This window comes from Erythrolamprus reginae, chromosome 1, assembly GCF_031021105.1.
Source record: "Erythrolamprus reginae isolate rEryReg1 chromosome 1, rEryReg1.hap1, whole genome shotgun sequence".
In the NCBI taxonomy this organism is placed as follows: domain Eukaryota; kingdom Metazoa; phylum Chordata; class Lepidosauria; order Squamata; family Dipsadidae; genus Erythrolamprus; species Erythrolamprus reginae.
Window position 1 is genome coordinate 147,513,759 of NC_091950.1, and position 20,712 is coordinate 147,534,470.

The 20,712-nt window shown below is 43.8% G+C and overlaps 1 protein-coding gene across 1 annotated transcript; it reads right to left on the minus strand.

Annotated features, from left to right (window-relative positions):
- Positions 1 to 1,878: 1,878 nt before the first annotated feature.
- DES (desmin) lies at positions 1,879 to 18,332 on the minus strand. The gene is made up of 9 exons (XM_070728624.1): positions 17,698 to 18,332; positions 11,175 to 11,235; positions 9,898 to 9,993; positions 8,607 to 8,768; positions 8,356 to 8,481; positions 6,466 to 6,686; positions 5,190 to 5,233; positions 4,529 to 4,611; positions 1,879 to 3,672 (listed from the first exon to the last, which is right to left on the minus strand). The coding sequence occupies exons 1-9, from the start codon at positions 18,249 to 18,251 to the stop codon at positions 3,631 to 3,633; spliced, it is 1,389 nt and encodes a 462-aa protein (XP_070584725.1). The 5' UTR covers positions 18,252 to 18,332; the 3' UTR covers positions 1,879 to 3,630.
- Between the last annotated feature and the right edge of the window lie 2,380 nt (positions 18,333 to 20,712).

A 20,712-nucleotide genomic window follows, 5' to 3' on the forward strand; every position in this document is an offset into this window, starting at 1 on the left:
GAACCATGACAATGAGCTCTTAAAATATAATGAGCAAAATATCTTCCTGCTACCGTTTACAAGAGTTAAAAGATCTCAGTTGTATAGGTCCTTGTCTATCATTTACTGGTAATCTTTAAGTCTCAGAATCTCATGATGGTAGTAGGCACTTCCTAAAGAACATGGATGAAAACACAATGTCTAAAATGGTAATTTTGGACACATTTAGTGTGACTGTGCATGACTGAAAATCATGACAGACTAAAATGTGATGGGAGAAAGAAAGCTGCGGTCCCTGGGTTTACATGGGATGTTTCTGGTGCTGAAGAGGATGTAAGTCTGCTATAGAGAACCAACATTTAGATACTACTTGATGCATCTTTAATAGCTGCAGAACAAAAATCAGAACTTTTACGCATCCCTTCTCCTGTTCGTAGCTCCATTAAGAGGCTGGGTTTTGAAGCGGAATCTGTTCACGAGACCCTTCCACATATGAGGGACTGTGGTGGTAGCACATTTTCAAAATGGAGCTGTGACCATAGAGTATAGCGAAGAGGAGGGTGCCTAGAGCAAACCAGGGATAGTGAAAAACACGCCACCAAAATGGAGGAGAAGCAGGACACATTAGAGATGCCTCTGCTGTACAAAGCATAGAAGGCTCTTGGAACCAGACGGATTGTCCTTCTCTTTTTCCTTCTTCCTCTTTCTCTTCCTTTCTCCTTCTCCTTCTCCTTCTCCTCAGTGTGTGATTGAGTTTGTTTGTTTGTTTGCTTAATTCAATTTGTATGCCACCCAACTCCCTAGGGCCGTGATGGCAAACCTATGGCACGCATGAATTTTTACTGCCACACTGTTGCCGTGGCTTATTTTGTGAGTGTGGCTTGAAGGTCATGTGATCAGGTGGGAGTGGCTTGACAGTCATATTATGGGGTGGCTTAAAGGTCACGTGACTGGGTAGGAATGGCTCACCAACCAAGATACGTGTTTCAAATAGGTGCCTGGACTCTTTTTCAATTGATTAAGTCACATTATTTGAATAGCCAAAAAAAGGATAAATGTTAGACAGCATTATTTGTTGAGAAGCACATTTTAAGGTTTTGTACTGAACCCACAAGGTACAGTATGATAACAGATTAGGCAAGTAGCTCGATTTTCTTTAATCGCTATAAAAGTTCAGTTCCAGATAATGATTAAAGAATTTAAGGGTAAAAACATACCATGGTATTTAATTATTTCTTATTTTAAAAGTAATTAAGGATCATACTAAGGTACTAGGGAAGGAAGGACAATAAAAAACTATTAAGTATTCAATAAATAGTGCATAAACATACTACCCCCACTTAATCCATGCCCCGTGAGGCAGCAGCCCATTACTGCACATGGAGCCTTATCTGCTGGCATGTGAGGTGTTGCCCTAGCTCAGCTCCAGCGCACATGTGGGCGCCCGCCAGCTGATTTTTGGCTCACACGGAGGCTCTGGGAGGGCCTTTTTGGCCTTCAGAGGGCCTCCAGGGGGGCAGGAGAGGAGGTTTTTGCCCTTCCCAAGCTCCATGAAAGCCTCTGAAGCCCAGGGAGGGCAAAAAAAATGGGCCTACTGGGCCCACTGGAAGGGAGGAAATGGGTGACTGTATTGAATATGGATGTGGGCACACACACCTGTGCAATAACGTGCACAAGCACTATTTCGGCACCTTAGGAAAAAAAGATTTGCCATCACTGCCCTAGGGACTCTAGGCGGCTCACAATCAAAAAACCCAAAACATGTATCAAGACGTCTAAAAAAGCAATTTAAAAATAGTTTAAAACCCACAGTAACAAAAAACCCCCAACCCATACATGCCATTTATGGTCAGATTTTCTCTGCCAGAGCCAGCCAAGGAAGAACAAATACACCACCAGTTTTGTGCTGCATAGTTTATTTATTTCTTTGCAGGACCAGATGTTTTGGGGAGTGGGGTGTAGAGCTAGGAGTATTCATTCTCTCTCCGTGTCCTCTCTCTCCATTCATTCACAATTACAAGCCCTTCTTCGCTCTCTCTCTCTCCCTCTCTTGTCATCAGATACACCTGCCCTGTTCCTTGTCTTCCACACAATCTTCTGCAGGCCTTTCAGCAGTGGGAGAGATTTGGGCTGTGGCGAGGGATCAAAACCCAGGCAGAGAAGCTTGAACTTGTGGGTGTGCTGCCCTTGCCATCTTGCTCCTCTCCTTGGTGGCCTTAATATCCCACCTTCCAAATTAGGACCTTCCCTCCACAGCAGGAATGTGGGAGGACCTGTCCTCTTCTGGGCCCAAATCTTCTACTCTGAGAGGCCTCGCTCACTTTCTCCTTTAGAGACCCTAGTTTTCCTACCACCCTAGCCTACACTTGTAGCAAACCCCCCCACCCCCCGCCCAAGACAGGAAGGCGGAAACCTTGTCCAACAGAGCTTCAGTAGCGTAGCAAAAGGGACAGGGCGGCTGAGCTTAAGAAATACAAGACCTCACCCGCCCACAAGCAAGGAGTCCTGCTCCCTGAGGGTAGGGGCAACTCTGTGGCTTTGGTCCCGGAGGCGAGACTGGGCAGGTGACTCAGCCTCCTTCTCTGGGCTACGCTCACACGTCCTCCCCTTTCCTCTGTCTGTGCGTGGCCTGCATGTCGCTCTCATGAATGCTGCCGCAGAAGGACCCAGAAGGGGCAGGGACCAGTGATGGGCTCCTACGGGAACGGACAGGAACGCAGTTCCGGTAGCAAAATTTGGAGTTCCACTCCAGAGCACCCAATTTGCACTGAAAGATTTAAATACAAAATGCATAAGCCACACCTACAGTGTGGTAGTAAAAATTTTGGTAGCCCACCACTGGCAGGGACCCACAGTCGGGTTGGGGTTGTTGTAACGACACAAGAGCACACACTCACACACACATATGTGGCTCAGGGCACGTGTCTTTGACTGTGTAAAGGCAGATGAGAGCTTTCTTTTCAGGCAACGGGCAGACCCTGTGTAGGGGCAGGAAGACTCGCCTCTAGCACATGCATGTAACACACATACACACATGCACACAAAAACACACACACACACTCACAAAGAGAGAGAGCTGCACCTCTCTTTCTGCCCTCCTCCTGCCAAAGGGCAGGAAAAGAAAGGAAAGGAAAGGAGGAAGAAAGGAGAGGAGGAGAAAGGAAAGGAAAAGCAAGGAGAGGAGTGGAAAGGAAAGGAAAAGAGGAGAGGAGAGGAAAAAAGGAGAGGAGTGGAAAGGAAAGGAAAAGAGGAGAGGAGAGGAAAAAAGGAGAGGAGTGGAAAGGAAAGGAAAAGAGGAGAGGAGAGGAAAAAAGGAGAGGAGTGGAAAGGAAAGGAAAAGAGGAGAGGAGAGGAAAAAAGGAGAGGAGAGGAAAGGAAAGGAAAAAAGGAGAGGAGAGGAAAAAAGGAGAGGAGAGGAAAGGAAAGGAAAAAAGGAGAGGAGAGGAGAAGAAGGGCAGAAAGGGCGCCAAAGGAGAGAGGCTTTGGGGGACAGAAGGCTTCTTGTACATTCAGTTGAGCAGGTGAGGTTCTCCAGTGACGCTCTTACAAAAGGGGTGTGTGGGAGAAGGTGTGGCAACCCGTATCCCCTGGTTTTTTGCACACGAGAAACGAGGGTTGAGATGGGCCAAGTCGCTCTGGGAGTTACAAGACCTACAGCATTTCATGCTGTTGCTGCATGGCTTCGCTGACCACCTGGAGAAAGACAGAGATTTCAGTTAGGAAAAGCCCTAAGTCCCACCATCCCGGTCCTTCTCCCAATCAGGTGGGCCGGGGCCTTTGCTTGTTTCCATCATTGGCTTCCCTATTTCTGCTTTGTAGGGACAGGAGAAAAAGGAAGGCAACTACATCCACCTATGTTCCTTCCGATGCATCTCCTGTTCCTTATTCTCGGTAAGTCTCACACCAAGAGGGTGAGCTACTCTCAAAATGTTCCCCCTGCATCGTAAATACCGTTCCATCATATAATTCGCTCTTTCAGGAGCCCCATTGGTAGCAAGGTGATATGCCGTACTTAAACATTGTGAGAAGCCTATGCTACATAAGAATTCCTGCCAAAAACTGGCAATAAATTGTACCACCACCCCCAATCCGACACCACCCGCTCAACAAAACATTGACTTTTCCTAGGGTTTTCTATTGGGCAGCAGCAGAGTAGAAGAGACCTTGGAGGTCTTCTAGTCCAGCCCCCTGCTTAGGCAGGAAACCCTACACCACTTCAGAAAAATGGGAATCCAACATCTTCTTAAAAACTTCCAGTATTGGAGCATTCACAACTTCTGGAGGGAAGCTATTCCACTGATCAGGAATTTTCTCCTTAGTTCTAAGTTGCTTCTCTCCTTGTTCAGCTTCCAACCATTGATTCTTGTTCTACCCTCAGGTGCTTTGGAGAATAGCTTGACTCCCTCTTCTTTGTAGTAACCCTTGAGATATAGGAACGCTGGCATCATGTCACCCCCTAGTCCTTCTTTTCATTAAACTAGACATACCCAGTTCCTTCAACCGTGTTGCTAACCCTTCCAATTTTCATCAGTGCTCACTGTCAACTTACCTCCCCATCACGTGTCTCGATGGTTTTGATGGTCACTGTCTTTTTGGTATGAACCTCAGCGCTCCTCTGTTCTGGGCTGGTCTCTGTAGGATAGAAAGAAGCATCACTTGATAATGAGTGCATACTGGCATGCGTTTCATGGGAGAAAACAGCATTCGAATAATGTATTCATTTTATTTATTTATTTAATTGGATTTATATGCCACCCCTCTCCGAAGACTCTGTGGCTAGGGATGTTTTCAGGAACTCCAAGGCAAGAGGGAAACAGTTGGAGAGGCAGAGAGGGGGGAGGAAGGGTTATGGTCTCAGAAAGGGGCTCTGTGTGAGTGAGATGGGTGGTTTCTAAATTTGACAAATGATTTAAATACACATAGGGAAGGGCACCATCTTTAATTAAAAAGCAAATTCTTTCTCCCCTTCCTCTAAATGTCATCCTTTAAAACCCCATCTTCTTTTCAAAAACATTTTATTCAGGAATAAGCAGAACAGGTTACGATAGGCACGAAACCTATCATCATTCCATCCTCCTCCTTTGAATCACCCTTCCTTGGGGATGGGCTTCCCTCTGTTTCTGCTCCATCTTTAGCATTGCAAAGTATCCCACGTGATTTGCATGCCCACGGATCCCCTTTAACACATAGACCAAATCCACGTCACTTACCTCGGAAGTTGATGGCAGAAAAAGTTTGAACGGGCAGGGAAATTCTGTAAAGAAGGGAAGGGAAAAGGAGGTTAAAATAAACTTGTCTTTTCTTTTTTGCTTTCAGGTTTTACACAAGCCCCCTCAACAACCATCATTATCCCTAATGGTCCTTTTTTTCAAAGAAAAAACACTTAATTTTAGACTAATTGTACTCGTCTGTCTTGCACACTGAAGTGTTGTTTCCAGTCTGTCTGTTGTAATTCTAAAATTGCATCTTCATGCAAATCCAAAATGTAAGTCCTACTAGTCCAAACTGCTAAGCCAAAAGGGGAAAAAAATAACGTTTTGATTGCAAGAGGTTCGCTGGTCAATTTTTTTCCTAACTGTCACAAGAGAAGGATGTATTTCCTTTTTAGTTACTTACCAAGCACAAAGGCAGAGTTTAGATTCTGCGATAAGCCATAGTCTCTTTTACTAGTGTTTCTCACATATCTCCGGGACCGTCTTCTGCTGCACAAATCCCAGCAACCGGTTAGGTCCCAGAGAGTTGGCCTTCTCCGGGTCCCGTCGACTAAACAATGTCGTCTGGCAGGACCCAGGGGAAGAGCCTTCTCTGTGGCAGCCCCGACCCTCTGGAACCAGCTGCCCCTCAGAGATCAGAATTGCCCCCACCCTGCTTGCCTTTCGTAAGCTCCTTAAAACCCACCTCTGTCGTCAGGCATGGGGGAAGTGAGATATTCCTTTCTCCCCAGGCCTATACAAGTTATGCATGGTATGTTTGTGTGTATGTTTTGCTTTTTAATAAGGGGTTTTTAGTGACTTTTAATTATTGGATTATTGCTGTGAGCCGCCCCGAGTCTGCGGAGAGGGGCGGCATACAAATAAATAAATGAATGAACGAACGAACAAACAAACAAACAAACAAACAAACAAACAAACAAATATAATAATGATGATTATGATGATGATGATGATGATAATAATAATAGGCTAGGTTTAACACACAAAAGCTAGGTTCAACACACAAAGTCACAGCAATGGTTGAATTCTCACAATAAACCAAACCAAGAAAGCCACTTTTTGGTCTTACAAGGTGTTCTGAAATCATTCTAGAATTGCAGTAGAATATGGTGTGGCAGGGATAGACTAAGGCTTCACAATCAGTGTTTTTTTAAAAAGCCCTGCTATTCTTCCATCAGAACAACCCCCAGCCCTCCCCACAAACCATCTATCAACCTTAATGGACTTAAGCAGCTACGTTCACAAGACACGTAGCCCTGCGGCTAAAGCTCACCTGCTCTCTTCACCCTCCAGCAGCTTGCGGTAAGTGGCAATCTCAACGTCAAGAGCCATCTTGACATTGAGCAGGTCCTGGTACTCGCGCAGGTGCCGTGCCATCTCATCCTTCAAATGCCTGATCTCCTCTTCAAGCCTCTGGATGGTGTCCTGGTAATTGCCGGCCTCGCCAGCAAAGCGTTCCTCCATCTCCCTCATCTGCCTCATCAGGGAGTCATTCTGGAAGTCCAAAGGAGGGAAGACGTGAGCAGAAAGAAAGGAGGATTTATATTCAACTTTTTTTTGTTGAATGTAAAAAAATCACACACACACACACACACACAAAGAGTCCATTCAAGGGACATAAGAGATTGTTGATCAAGACCATAGGTTGAGATTTTATCAGACAGCTTACATGAGGGTCTTCAGCTGGCCATGGAACTTTCCCTACATTAAACAGATCTAATAATAATAATAAGAAGAAGTCTTAAAATGGCTTCGGTGGAAACCCTGATCTAAAGCAAAAGCATTATCATATTTATCTGCGAAAAAGGAAAACACAGCAAGAAACCTTTTTGCCTTTTGGAGAAGGCTGGAACAGTAGCACACAGCCAAGGAAGGCTTTTAGGTATTTTCTTGAGTTGTGGATGAGAAAAATGAGTGACTAAAGTTGAGGTGCAAGTCTTCAACCACAGCTTGTATTTATATATAAGTATGAGTAAGCCTATTTTAATAAGATGCTTGTTTCCTTTTAAACTGCTCTATACACTTTTGTTTTTATAAGACTTGTATCAAAAATTAAATAAACGATTATTCTATTTTTATATAACAACAACAACAGAGTTGGAAGGGATCTTGGAGGTCTTCTAGTCCAATCTCCTGCTTAGGCAGGAAACCCTACACTACTTCAGACAGATGGTTATCCAACATCTGCTTAAAAACTTCCAATGTTGGGGCATTCACAACTTCTGGAGGCAAGCTGTTCCATGGATTAATTGTTCTGACTGTCAGGAAATTTTCCCTTAGTTCTAGGTTACTTCTCTCCTTGTTTAGTTTCCACCCATTGCTTCTTGTTCAGGTCCTTTGGAGAATAGGTTGACTCAGTCAGTCTTGTCAGTCTCCCTCAGAGATTATGAATGGCCTCTCCATCGCACAGCTGTGCAAAACCCTGGGCAGTTTGCTTTCTTCCAGGCTTCCTTTGCATTTGTGTGCATAAGCGCACCAATGTGCCTACCGTCCCTATCCTACCGTCCTTTTTTATTATTACTTTTTACTTATGTTTCTACAAACTATAGTGGTACCTCTACTTACGAACTTAATTCGTTCTGTGACCAGGTTCTTAAGTAGAAAAGTTTGTAAGAAGAAGCAATTTTTCCCATAGGAATCAATGTAAAAGCAAATAATGTGTGTGATTGGGGAAACCACAGGGAGGGTGGAGGGCTGGAGGCCCTGTTTCCTCCCAAGAGATTCCTAGAGAGGCCCCATGGAAGCCTCTTCCAGCCCTGTTTCCTCCCAGGAGATTCCTAGAGAGGCCCAACAGAGGCTTCCCCCCACCTTTTCCTGCTCTGTTTCTTCCCAGGAGATTCCTAGGGAGGCCCCATGGAGGCTTCTCCCTGCCTTTTCCGGTTGCAGTTTCGGAGGCTCGAGGTTTGTAAGTGGAAAATGGTTCTTGAGAAGAGGCAAACAGATCTTGAACACCTGGTTCCTATCTAGAAAAGTTTGTAAGTAGAGGGATTCGTAGGTAGAGGTACCACTGTATCCTATATTTGTTTGACGAATAAATAAAATAAATAAATTTGTTATCCATGAGCATAGTGAAGAAGAAAAAAATGTTCCTGAAATGGTTCGATGCAAAGCCCAGGATTCTGAATTTGACTCCGTGATTAATCTGGCGTGGCAGATCACTCACCGTGCCCTTGAGCGCATCAATCTCACAGGTGAATGATTGGATTTGATGCCGGTACTCCATCATTTCCTGCTTGGCTTGGCGGATGGCATCGTTGTTTTTATTTGCTGCCTGAGTCAGGTCAGACACCTGTATGCAGAGGGAGGAGAAGCAGATGAAGCACCATTAATTGATTTCATGCGAGCGAATCCCACAAGTGAAAATTAACTCCTGTCTTTTAGCCCAGAGCTGCTGCTGCTGCTCTGTCTCCCTACCTTAGACTTGTACCATTCCTCTGCTTCGGATATGTTCTTTGCGGCAATGTTCTCATACTGGGCACGGATGTCACGCAGAGCTGCGGTCAGGTCTGGCTTTGACACGTCCATCTCCACCTGGATTTGTTGCTCTTGCAGCTGGGATTGCAATTCCCTAATTTCCTGGAGAAGTCACAAAGAGGTGAACCATCAGGCCAATGCAATATGGAAAGGCTTACTACACATTAACAGAGATGGAAGGGACCTTTGCAGGCCATCTAGTCCAGCCCCCTACCCAAGCAGGAGACCCTACACCTGCCTCTACCTAGGATCGAACTCACAACCTCCTGATTGTGAGGCAAGAGCTCCACCTCTAGGCCACAGCAGCTCAGCCGTACAGCCGCCTTCCCTAATCCATACTGGTAAGGCAGAAAAAGTCCTCGTACTCAAAAATATCAGGAACCGTCGAACTGCGAAAGAAGGCTCCGTTGTGACAACGCCTTCTCCGACATTATCTATCAGGCAGTTATAGAAACATAGAAACACAGAAGATTGACGGCAGAAAAAGACCTCCTGGTCCATCTAGTCTGCCCTTATACTATTTCCTATATTTTATCTTAGGATGGATCTATGTTTATCCCAGGCAGGTTTAAATTCAGTTACTGTGGATTTACCAACCACGTCTGCTGGAAGTTTGTTGCAAGGATCTACTACTCTTTCAGTAAAATAATATTTGCTCACATTGCTTTTGATCTTTCCCCCAACTAACTTCAGATTGTGTCCCCTTGTTCTTGTGTTCACTTTCCTATTAAAAACACTTCCCTCCTGGACCTTATTTAACCCTTTAACGTATTTAAATGTTTCGATCATGTCCCCCCTTTTCCTTCTGTCCTCCAGACTATACAGATTGAGTTCATTAAGTCTTTCCTGATACGTTTTATGCTTATGCTACTGCTTCACTGTAGTCCATCACATCAGCTACTAATCCATGGGCACCTTCTCTTACAGGACCCAAAACTAAGTAACACCAGCTTGGTTTGCATCATGCATTGGTAGGGTGTGCCCAATATGTTAGGAAACTTTGTGCCAAAATGTGATGCAAACTAGCAGGAAAAGGCCGTCCTGGTGACATGAAACCTTTGATACTTGATACCATCTTCCTTTAAAAAAAAAAAAAAAATTAAAGCTGCCGCTATAGCTTAAATTCTGGGCTTGATCCCCACCATCCTCCTCAACAGCCCCACCTCTCCTTCCCTTCTGGAAGCCATCATTTTGAGAAGTACTAAGGCACATCTACAAGACAGCTGCTTACTTCTTCGTGCACTTTTTTGAGGAAAGCAATTTCTTCCTGCAACGATTCGATACGCCTCTCCAGGTCAATACGGGCCAGAGTGGCTGCATCAACATCCTGTAATGGCAGAGAAAAGAGGACCATGACTTAACCAGTAATAATAGACTCAAGAGGTTGGGTTCCTGGTTGAAAGAGCACGACTTCACTGAATAGGGAAATGTGTTGAACTGCCATTTAACTGTGTGCTCCTGAAAAGGCCAAGAAGGTTGCGCCCCTCTGATTTTTGACTGACATCATCTGGGAATCCAGCCAATGAAAACAATACTGGAAGTTCTGGAAACTCAGGAAATGTGTGGGAAGGACCCCCACTGAACCCATTCACATGATCCTTGAACAAAAGGGCTACTAACATTTTTCTAACGTCACTCCAGATTCTGGCAACCAGGACAATGGCAGGGCAGGTTGCCTGAACCTCAATTCCAAATTCTATGAAATGCAGGGTGACTGCTGCTCCGTTGTATTGTTATGTATCCCCGAAGGAGCACTTAAACCACTCCCTGTGGCATATAGATCCTATTATGAATGACTCAAGGCATCGTATCATTTAGAATATTCTAAATATTCTAGTGACATGGTGAAGTCCATACGTACCTAGGTTGCATGAAGTTACAGACAAAGGAGTAGGGGGCATTGCAATTATTCAAAAAGGGCTACAGCAGTGGTTCTCAACCTAGGGGTTATGACCCCTTTGGGGGTCGAATGACCGTTTCACAGGGGCCACCTAAGACAAATTTCCCATGGTGTTAGGAACTAAAGCTTCTATTCTGGCACCTTGGAACATGTTTTTACAATCTGACCAATCAGGTGTTTACATTGACTTTCCTGCAAATCAGCTTAAAGCTCTGTTGGGAGAATTGGCGCTAGACTTATGGCTGGGGGTCACCACAACATGAGGAACTGTATTAAGGGGTCGCGGCATTAGAAAGGTTAAGAACTAAGGGCGATAGAGAAGGCTGGAAACTTGATGTTCTCCAGAAATCTTGTCTTAACTATAATCCTAATAATTCCTTATATTTTGAAATCCAAATTTCAATTGCCTACCACTTTGGAAATGATCTGAAAATAGGTGTGTTGGGGGGGGGGAGGAGGAGACCTAGTATGTTTTCTCAGAAACGTAGGGGCAAAAGAAAGCTAACCACACACTTTTAAAGTCTACCAAGCGATATTTCACAATTTGCTATTTCGCAAATTTTTTCCTCATTTTTCCCAGACATGGCAGAGGAAACATTTGGACTTACAGCTCTAAAAGCAGCTAAGTTGTTTTCTGCTTCTTCTTTAAGATGAATCTCCTCTTGCAACCTTTGAAAAAGAGAAAGGGAGAAAATGAGCATTGGGTAGAGGGAGGGGGATCACTCAATGGTCTATAAACAGCATTGACTTTCTCATGCTTCTGAAGTCAAGGCCAGCGCTTCACCCTAAACCTCTGACACGCTCCCAAGCCACTCTAGTGAGATATACATCAGGAATGGGCAATTCTCCTGCATTCCAAGTGGGATCTGGCTGGTGGCCAGGCTGTGAATGGAGCAAGAACATGTCCTCTCATTGCCTGTTTTAGTCAAAGCCTTAAGCACAAAGGCATGAGCTCACTGATGGATAATGCTTACTCCTCCTTCCCTTTTAGGGTAGCACAGCTTTGCTCTAATGAGAAATGCTGGAGCAGGAGCCAGAGGCTTGCAAAGAAGCGGCATGAAAGCTCTTGGGACCACCCTGGGCCTGGTATTCTGGAGACGACCCGATATGAAAAGATATAGCAGGGGCAGGGAAACAAGTGGAAAGCTACCGAGATGCTGAAATTCAGGATCTGTCTCCCAGGCATTTTGACACGGGATTTTTTATTTATTTATTTATTTTATTTTGTCCAATACACAATGAAGGTTATAGAGGATATACTCGTTGTAAAATATATCAGAGAAGGCATAGAAGAGAAGATATAGGAATAAAATATATCAATGGAAGAATAGAGAAAGGATATAGGAAAAGAAGAAAAGATATAGGAATAAAATATATCAATGGAAGAATAGAGAAAGGATATAGGAAAAGAAGAAAAGATATAGGAGATATAGGAGAGACAATAAGACAGGGGACGGAAGGCACTCTAGTGCACTTATGCACGCCCCTTACTGACCTCTTAGGAATCTGGAGAGGTCAACCATGGATAGTCTAAGGGTAAAATGTTGGGGGTTAGGGGATGACACTACGGAGTCCGGTAATGAGTTCCACGTTTCGACAACTCGCTTACTAAATTTGTACTTTTTACAGTCAAGTTTGGAGTGGTGCAGCATCATGCAAGTCCACCACCACCCACTCTCACATAGAGGATATTCAGAATTAGGGGTGATAACGTCTTGTCCCAATCACCTGGGATGGTCATTGTTTGTAGTGGTTGAAGGAAACATAGAAACATAGAAGATTGATGGCAGAAAAAGACCTCATGGTCCATGCAGTCTGCCCTTATACTATTTCCTGTATTTAATCTTAGGATGGATCTACCGTATGTTTATCCCAGGCATGTTTAAATTCAGTTACTGTGGATTTACCAACTACGTCTGCTGGAAGTTTGTTCCAAGCATCTACTACTCTTTCAGTAAAATAATATTTTCTCATGTTGCTTTTGATCTTTCCCCCAACTAACTTCAGATTGTGGAACTGAAGTTTCAAAGGAATTGAAACTATAATCTAATATTTCTGTGTGGTTTGACATTGGGAAAGGCTCAGCTTCAGGAATTAGACACTGAAGTTAGTGAATCATTCAAAGTGTTGGTTATTATCAATAAAGCCCTACATGGTTTAAGACCAGACTATTTACGGGACTGTCTCCTCCAGCATACCTCCCAAAACCCAATAAAATCTCACAGGGTTGGCCTTCTCCAGGTCCCGTCGACTAAGCAATGCAGGTTGGCGGGGCTATGGGGGAGGGCCTTCTCTGTGGCTGCCCCAGCTCTATGGAACCAACTCCCCCCTGATGTCCGCACTGCTCCACCCTATTGGCTTTCTGAAATGCTGTGAAGACCTGGCTTTGCTGGCAGGTGTGGGGGCCGTGAATATTTACATTTGTCACAGCCGAATTGTGTTCGAGTGGTATGCATGTGTCTTGACTGGATTGCTTGCTTTGTGGGTTTTTATAATTGGGGTTGTTATAGTTTTAACATTTTATATTTGACTTCTTTTTATTATTCTAGTGTAGTTTTTATATGGTTATAAGCTGCCCTGAATCCCATTGGGCAGCATAGAAGTCAAAATAGACAGACAGACAGGCAGACAGACAGACAGACAGACAGACAGATGGTCCTGGAGTTCTAGTTTCCATATTCTTAACTATTATGTTCATATTTATGTATGTTTGTGTTTCTAAACACAGCACCCACAAACCTTCCATTCTAAAGTGTCCAAGTTCCTGACATCTTAAACCAGATAAGAGCCTACAATTACAACAGTTGTTAGTTCCAGCCGTTGTCATCTGGTGATAAAGCTGCAGAGGCAGTCTTCTGTGTAGGAACTCTTTCATCAATTAGACCCTATCTCATGCCTCCTGATCTTGCCATGGATGTTGGGAGATACGGTTCCCCAGATTTTGAGGACCCCAAGTTAGGAAAGGTTGTTTGGTAGCCACTTCCATTTCTTTTTATGTGGTTTGGTGGGCCCATAAAGTCCAAAAAAAGGACTTCATGGGCCCATTTAGCAAATAATACCATTTGCTACATTGCTACATTGCTATAGCAATAGCAATAGCAGTTAGACTTATATGCTGCTTGACAACGCTTTCTAGCCCTCTCTAAACGGTTTACAGAGAGCAAGCATATTGCCTCCAATAATCTGGGTCCTCATTTTACCGACCTTGGAAGGATGGGAGGCTTAGTCAATCTTGAGCCTACTGAGATTCCATCTGCCAAACTGCTGGCAGCCCGTGATCAGCAGAAGTAGCTCACAGTACTGCACTCTAACCACTGCACCACCGAAGCTATAAGTCTGGGACCTTCAATTAGCTACAATCCAACTAGATAGAAAGTTCTTTTTTTTTCCTTTTTGCTTCTCCATAGTGCTAAACGCTCAAGCCAAATATCGCAGTTGGCGTATGCTATAAAGAAGCAACAATTAAAATGATGGTTCCCAAATCCAGTGCATATCTGCTTCCAGGAGATCATTCAAATGATATTTATGTTTTTATTGTACTGTAAGATACTCAGGATCACATTGGATAAGGAGATGGGTGGCTTACAAATTTAATTGATGAATGAAATATCTGATTGAAAGACTTTGGCCCCTGGATGTGTGAAGTTTGCTTTCTCTTATCTCTATGCACTTCCTGTCAACATGCTTTGCCTTGAACTCTGGCTCCTGCCTTTTTCTGGAAGGGTCCACTTGTGCCCTGTCAATCACAAGGGGGTTAAATCTGGAGGAAAAGAGAAAGCCTCCGAGAGGATTGGCCACGGAGCAAGAGCATAGGGATTATCTTTCCAGAAGCAGTCAGGCGGTAGGGAAAGCAAATAGGATGCTTGGCTGCATAGCTAGAGGTATAACAAGCAGGAAGAGGGAGATTATGATCCCGCTATATAGAGTGCTGGTGAGACCACATTTGGAATACTGTGTCCAGTTCTGGAGACCTCACCTACAAAAAGATATTGACAAAATTGAAGGGGTCCAAAGACGGGCTACAAGAATGGTGGAAGGTCTTAAGCATAAAACGTATCAGGAAAGACTTAATGAACTCAATCTGTATAGTCTGGAGGACAGAAGGAAAAGGGGGGACATGATCGAAACATTTAAATATGTTAAAGGGTTAAATAAGGTCCAGGAGGGAAGTGTTTTTAATAGGAAAGTGAACACAAGAACAAGGAGACACAATCTGAAGTTAGTTGGGGGAAAGATCAAAAGCAACATGAGAAAATATTATTTTACTAAAAGAGTAGTAGATCCTTGGAACAAACTTCCAGCAGACGTGGTAGATAAATGCACAGTAACTGAATTTAAACCTGCCTGGGATAAACATATATCCATCCTAAGATAAAATACAGAAAATAGTATAAGGGCAGACTAGATGGACCATGAGGTCTTATTCTGCCGTCAGACTTCTATGTTTCTATGTTTCTAAACCCTAATTGAATAGCCCCCTTTTTCCCCTCTCCAAATTGTTGAATTATGTTCATCTCTCTCCTGTGGTTTTAGCATTAACCTATTCCCTTGCTGGCAAGAGGTGAGCCTGTGAACCCAACTACCAAGCCCTCCAGAGAAAGGAAACCATGACTTGGCATGATTTATGAGCCCAGCCATTACATAAGTCAAGCTGAGTGATGATTATTAGGACTGCAAAACCTGTAACTATACCGTTACAAACTGTAGGAGGTTATGAAGAATTTGCTGACATACAGGGAAGACCACCACTGGATGACTTACTAGGGAATCAGTTTTCCTAATAAACTGAAACTGGATTTTTCTTCCCCTTACGACTAGAAAAAAAAGTTCTGGAACAAAAATTTATAAACTCGGAAGATGTTCTGGTTAATATCTTGACATCTGCATCTGCATCAGCTCTTTAATGTACATTTTATAAACGTACAACGAAGGCACAGCAGAAGAGGGATTTCATTACTAAACCACTAATATATTTCATGTGCAACCCCAGAAGGAAATTGGTTTCTGGCTCTCCCATGGAACTAATTAACTTAAAAGTTTTAAATCCACCCTTTTTCTTATCTTCAGGATATCGTTTTTTCTTTATTCCAACCTTTTAAAAACTCCTAGAAATAGATCGTCGTTGTATGCTCATGGCACATATATCCCAAGCTAGTCAAGGACTTAGTTGGACATAAATAGACAATTTACATCATGCGTGGGGAAAAAAAATCAGAGCTACCTCCTGGAAAGAGGCAACCATAAGTCATCCTCACCCTACCCATAAGAAGTCAAAAGTGGATCTGACAAGAACTTGCACACAATTGTTTAGAATATTACACCTCCCACCCCCACGCAACTGAAAAGGAAAAAAGCAGACATGAGTGATATGGAATTAAACTGAAGATACCCCCCTCCCCCATTAAAACTGAATCACAACTTGTTGCTTATATCCTAAGATTTTTATTAATATTGCTTCTTCATTGCTTATTTCAGTGTTTCCCAACCTTGGCAACTTGAAGATATTTGGACTTCAACTCCCAGAATTCTCCAGCCAGCAAATGCTGGCTGGGGAATTCTGGGAGTTGAAGTCCATATATCTCCAAGGTGCCAAGGTTGGGAAACACTGGCTTATTTGACCCCTATGACAATCATTAAGTGTCGTATCACATGATTCTTGACAAATGTATATTTTATTTTATGTACGCTGAGAGAATATGCACCAAGACAAATTCCTTGTGTGTTCAATCACACTTGGCCAATAAAATTCTTTTCTATTCTATTCTATTCTATTCTATTCTATATATTTCTTTTTATTCTCAACATGATTTGCAAGCTGGTAAAGAGTTTTGCCATTCACAAAAATAAAGCATTTCAGAAGTGTTTGATAAAGAAGAATCATCCACTCCCTGCATAAATAATATTACGTGTGTCATTTTCCATGGGGTCCAAATCCAAACAAAATTATGACAAGTATAATTTAATCTTTTAATCCATTTTTTCTAAAAAGGCAGGGGTTGGTGACCTTACTACTGATTTCTGAACCAGAACGCATCCCTGTGCCAAAATAAACCTCACAGATATTTCCTCAGCAAACTTAAATGCAGTGCTAGGTTTTCAGATACTAGCCTTTCTCTTCAGGATGGTCATTTTAAGCCTCAAAAGCTTCCTTTAGGGCAGTGGTTCTCAACCTAGGGGTCGGGACCCCTTTGGGGGTCGAATGACCATTTCACAGGCGTCACCTAAGACCATGGGAAAAGACAAATTTCCCATGGTGTTAGGATCTAAAGCTTCTATTCTGGCACCTTGGAACGTATTTTTACAATCCGACCAATCAGGCGTTTACATTGGGGGTGTCCCTCTGACCTTCCTGCCAATCAGCTTAAAGACTTATGGTTGGGGGTCACCACAACAAGAGAAACTATATCAAGGGGTCGCGGCATTAGAAAGGTTGAGAACCCCTGCTTTAGGGTCTAAAGATGGAAAAGTTTATAAGGAGAGGAACATCATTGGACACATTCTATAGTATTTATTAGATTACGTTTATTTATTAATTAGATTTCTATGCCGCCCTATTCCTCAGACTCAGGACAACTCAAAACAAAAGTGAATAAAAATCTACAATTAAAAACAACCTAAAAAAAACCAATTTCTTTAAAAAAAATCAATCACTCACATTCAGCCAATCACCTATACATTCATTCATTGGCAGGGGCGAGATGATAGACTTAATGGCCCCAAGCCTGCGGGCAGAGATAGCTCTTTAAACTCTGAGCTTTATTCAGAGTATACATTTTGTTGGGTCCAGTGAGATAGAATAGCTCTTACTAATTATGATGGCCATTTCAGGTTAGAGCAAAAGAAGTTGGCAAATTTCAAGGTGAAAGTTGCTCTGCACCATTTACCCCGGGCCTGGCAAATATGACATTTGATAAGAGGATTTTTGCATTGCTATTTGGAAAGTCAGGGCTGGATGTCCACTCTCTCTGGCTCTGATTTATATTACCCTTTCCTGTTTCCTCCATCTCTTCTCAAAGAAGTGTTGTACCTGTTCATGACTAGGAAAAAGCTTTAAATTTATAGATCAATATAAATAGGGATAAGCTTAAAGGGGGGGGGGGGAGAACATGGTAACATGGCCTTCAGTCTCACCTCTGCTTCAGCTTCTGGAGATCATCTAGCAGGTTGTCCCTCTCCACGTCCACCCGTGCTCGCTGGTTGGTCAGCAACTCCACCTGGCGCCTCAGCTCCCTCAGCTCTTCCTCATACATCTCGGCAATGCGCGTGGGCTCCTTGCCCTTGAGTCGGTTGACTTCGGCCACCATGATGGCATTCTGCTGCTCCAGGAAACGGACCTTCTCAATGTAATTGACGAAGCGGTCGTTCAGCTCCTGCAGCTCCACTTTCTCATTCGTACGGGTTTGCAGGAATTCCTGGTTCATGGCGTCAGCTAGCGAGAAGTCGAGGACCTCGCCGGCCCCTTGGTAGGCCGAACGCAGCGGGGCCGAGTAGCTGGCGCGGAAGCTAGAGAGGGTGGGCATCGCGCCACTACGGGACACTTGGTATACCCGAGAGGAGACGGAGCTGGCAGACGAGCCCTTGGTGCCAAAGGAAGCCCTCGGGAAGGAAGGGGATGAGAAGGAAGGGGCACCTGCCCTGCCAAAGGTACGGCGGTACGAGGACTCCCTTTGGGTGGAGAAGCTCATGGTGGCAGCTCAGTGGGACAGGCAGGAAGGCAGCAGCTGCTCTGGGCGAGAAGGCAGAGTTGGGACGACAGCCGGAGCTCTGCCTATTTGTATCCTTGGGTCTTGACATCATCGTCCAACAGCCCCCTCCTTCTCCTCTCCCAGTTTGGAACAGCTGTGGATTCCTCTGTTGAGTAAGGGAGGAGGGAGATAGATGGCAGCAGCCAGCAAATAATCACCGGACTCAGTCACTTTTTTGGGTGCAGCTGGTCCTTTCCCAGGAGTAGGCCTAGAAATCGACTCAGTACTCCAGAGAGGAGGAGGATGGTTAAGAGATATGAAGGAGAAGCAAGGGTACATAAAACTCTCTTTGGAAAGTGGAAAGCGGGTGGGACAGAGATTTATGTACAAGACAGAAGAGAGCAGATGTATTGGGGAGGGGGGCATTTATAGTCCTCCAAAGCCAAAGAAATAACCCTGCTACAATCCACACACAGTGTGCATAGACGCAAAGATATCCCAGGCCAACAAGCTCTCCCACGCTGAAGTGAAACTAATCTGAGAAGTATTTATAAAAAGACACCGAATAACATTTTCCCAGCGAAACAGAATCCCAGGGAAGCTACGCATAGCTCAAGTCTAAAGAAAGGAGCACGGATCACTAACTACTAAAGTGATCCTGTCCTGGGGCCACTTCTGTTACCATTCAAACCACAGTTTGAAAACAGCTTTTTCCGGCCAGCAGAAGAAGAAAAGCCCACCCACCCCTGGGCCTCTTTCATTCCGTGTCATTTTAAACGGAGCAATTTCAGAGAAGCTGAATCACTATGACCCAGCAAGATCACTGCAGGGTGAGGTGGGTCGCCCTGTTTATCCACGCGTCCAGAATGGAGCCTGACAACTAGCAGTCAGAAGTCCCTGGTTCTCCTCCTCTTTGCATTCTCCCAGGTAGTAGCCACAAGATCTAAATAGCTCTGCCGCCCTGAGCTGTCAGAGGCTATTCAGAGCCCGGAGGAAGGAGCAAGGTTAACTCTTTGTGCTCTTGGCTTGTAGGATGACCCCATCTCTTTGGCCCTGACAGCTGCTCAGCTTGCTGAGGTTCAGGCATTCGTGTATCCCCCTTCATAGCACACACACACACACCCATTCCTCTCAACATCATGTTGCCCTTTGTTAAATTTATGTTTTACCAACAAAGAAATAAAAAGAGTCTGTGGGTAAAACATATATTTAACAGAAAAATAGTTTGTCATATTTACCTGTACAGTGGTACCTCTACTTAAGAATGCCTCTATTTAAGAACTTTTCTAGATAAGAACCGGGTGTTCAAGATTTTTTTGCCTCTTCTCAAGAACTATTTTCTACTTAAGAACCCGAGCCCAGAAAAATTTCCCAGGAAATTTGAGAGTAGCACGAAGGCCCGGCCAGTTTCCTGCCATTCCCCCTTTAATCCCGGCCATCTCAGGCTTTTCTGGGCTGCCAGAGGACCCTTTCAGTGGCACTTAAGGAGGCATTGGAAATCCAAAGCGACATTTTATGTATGACTGTTTTTATATTAATTATTTTTTTATTTATTTATTTATTTTAATTGGATTTGTATGCCGCCCCTCTTCGAGGATTCGGGGCAGCTCACAGCATATATAAAAACAAAGCAATAATGTAAATCCAATTTGTATGCCGCCCTGAGTCTGCGGAGAGGGGCGGCATACAAATCTAATTAATAATAATAATAATAATAATAATAATAATAATAATAATAATAATAAATAATAATTTTCCTTTCTCTGGGCGCTTGGAGAGGGAATAAACCTCTGCCAGCGCCCAGAGAAAAGAAATGCTCCCTTCACTCTAGGCAGCGACTATCTTCCTCCTCCTCCTCCAACCCAAATTCCAAGCTTTTATTTCTTTCCTAATGGGTTTGCACACATTATTTGCTTTTACATTGATTCCTATGGGAAAAATTGCTTCTACTTACAAACTTTTCTACTTAAGAACCTGGTCACGGAACGAATTAAGTTCGTAAGTAGAGGTACCACTGTACTTACTTTGCTTATGTTTATGTTCATACCAATACCTGCTATTTTGGACATGTTTGACAAACAAACGAACAAAAATAAAATAATAAATAAATAAAAATGACTGCCTATGAAGGCCCCTGGATTGGGGCTGAAGGATGAAAATGGAAGCAATATGCTCCATCCCATAATAGGATAAACCCGTGATGGTGAACCTGTGGCACGTGTGGAGCATGTGGAGCCATATCGGGCAGCACACTAGGCGTTGCCCTATGTCAGCTCCAGCGTGCATATGTGCGCTAGACAGTTGATTTCCAGCCTTGGGGAAGGCTGCTTCACACTCCAGAGTATGAAAAACAGCCCAACTGGCAAACCGGAAGTTTGGAAAACTGACTCCTGTTTCCGGTTGTGCAGTTTTTTGCACTCCAGGGCTTCAGGAAGTTTCCCTAAAGGCTCCGGAGTGCAAA

What these genes read in the sequence shown, in the direction of transcription:
- DES (XM_070728624.1), bottom strand. Translation starts at nt 18,251, where the DNA reads ATGAGCTTCTCCACCCAAAGGGAGTCCTCGTACCGCCGTACCTTTGGC. An exon ending in ACTTAGCTGCTTTTAGAGCT is followed by an intron (nt 9,994 to 11,174) that starts GTAAGTCCAAAT and finishes CTGCCATTACAG; the next exon opens with GATGTTGATGCAGCCACTCT. An exon ending in CTGGAGGGTGAAGAGAGCAG is followed by an intron (nt 5,234 to 6,465) that starts GTGAGCTTTAGC and finishes CCTTCTTTACAG; the next exon opens with AATTTCCCTGCCCGTTCAAA.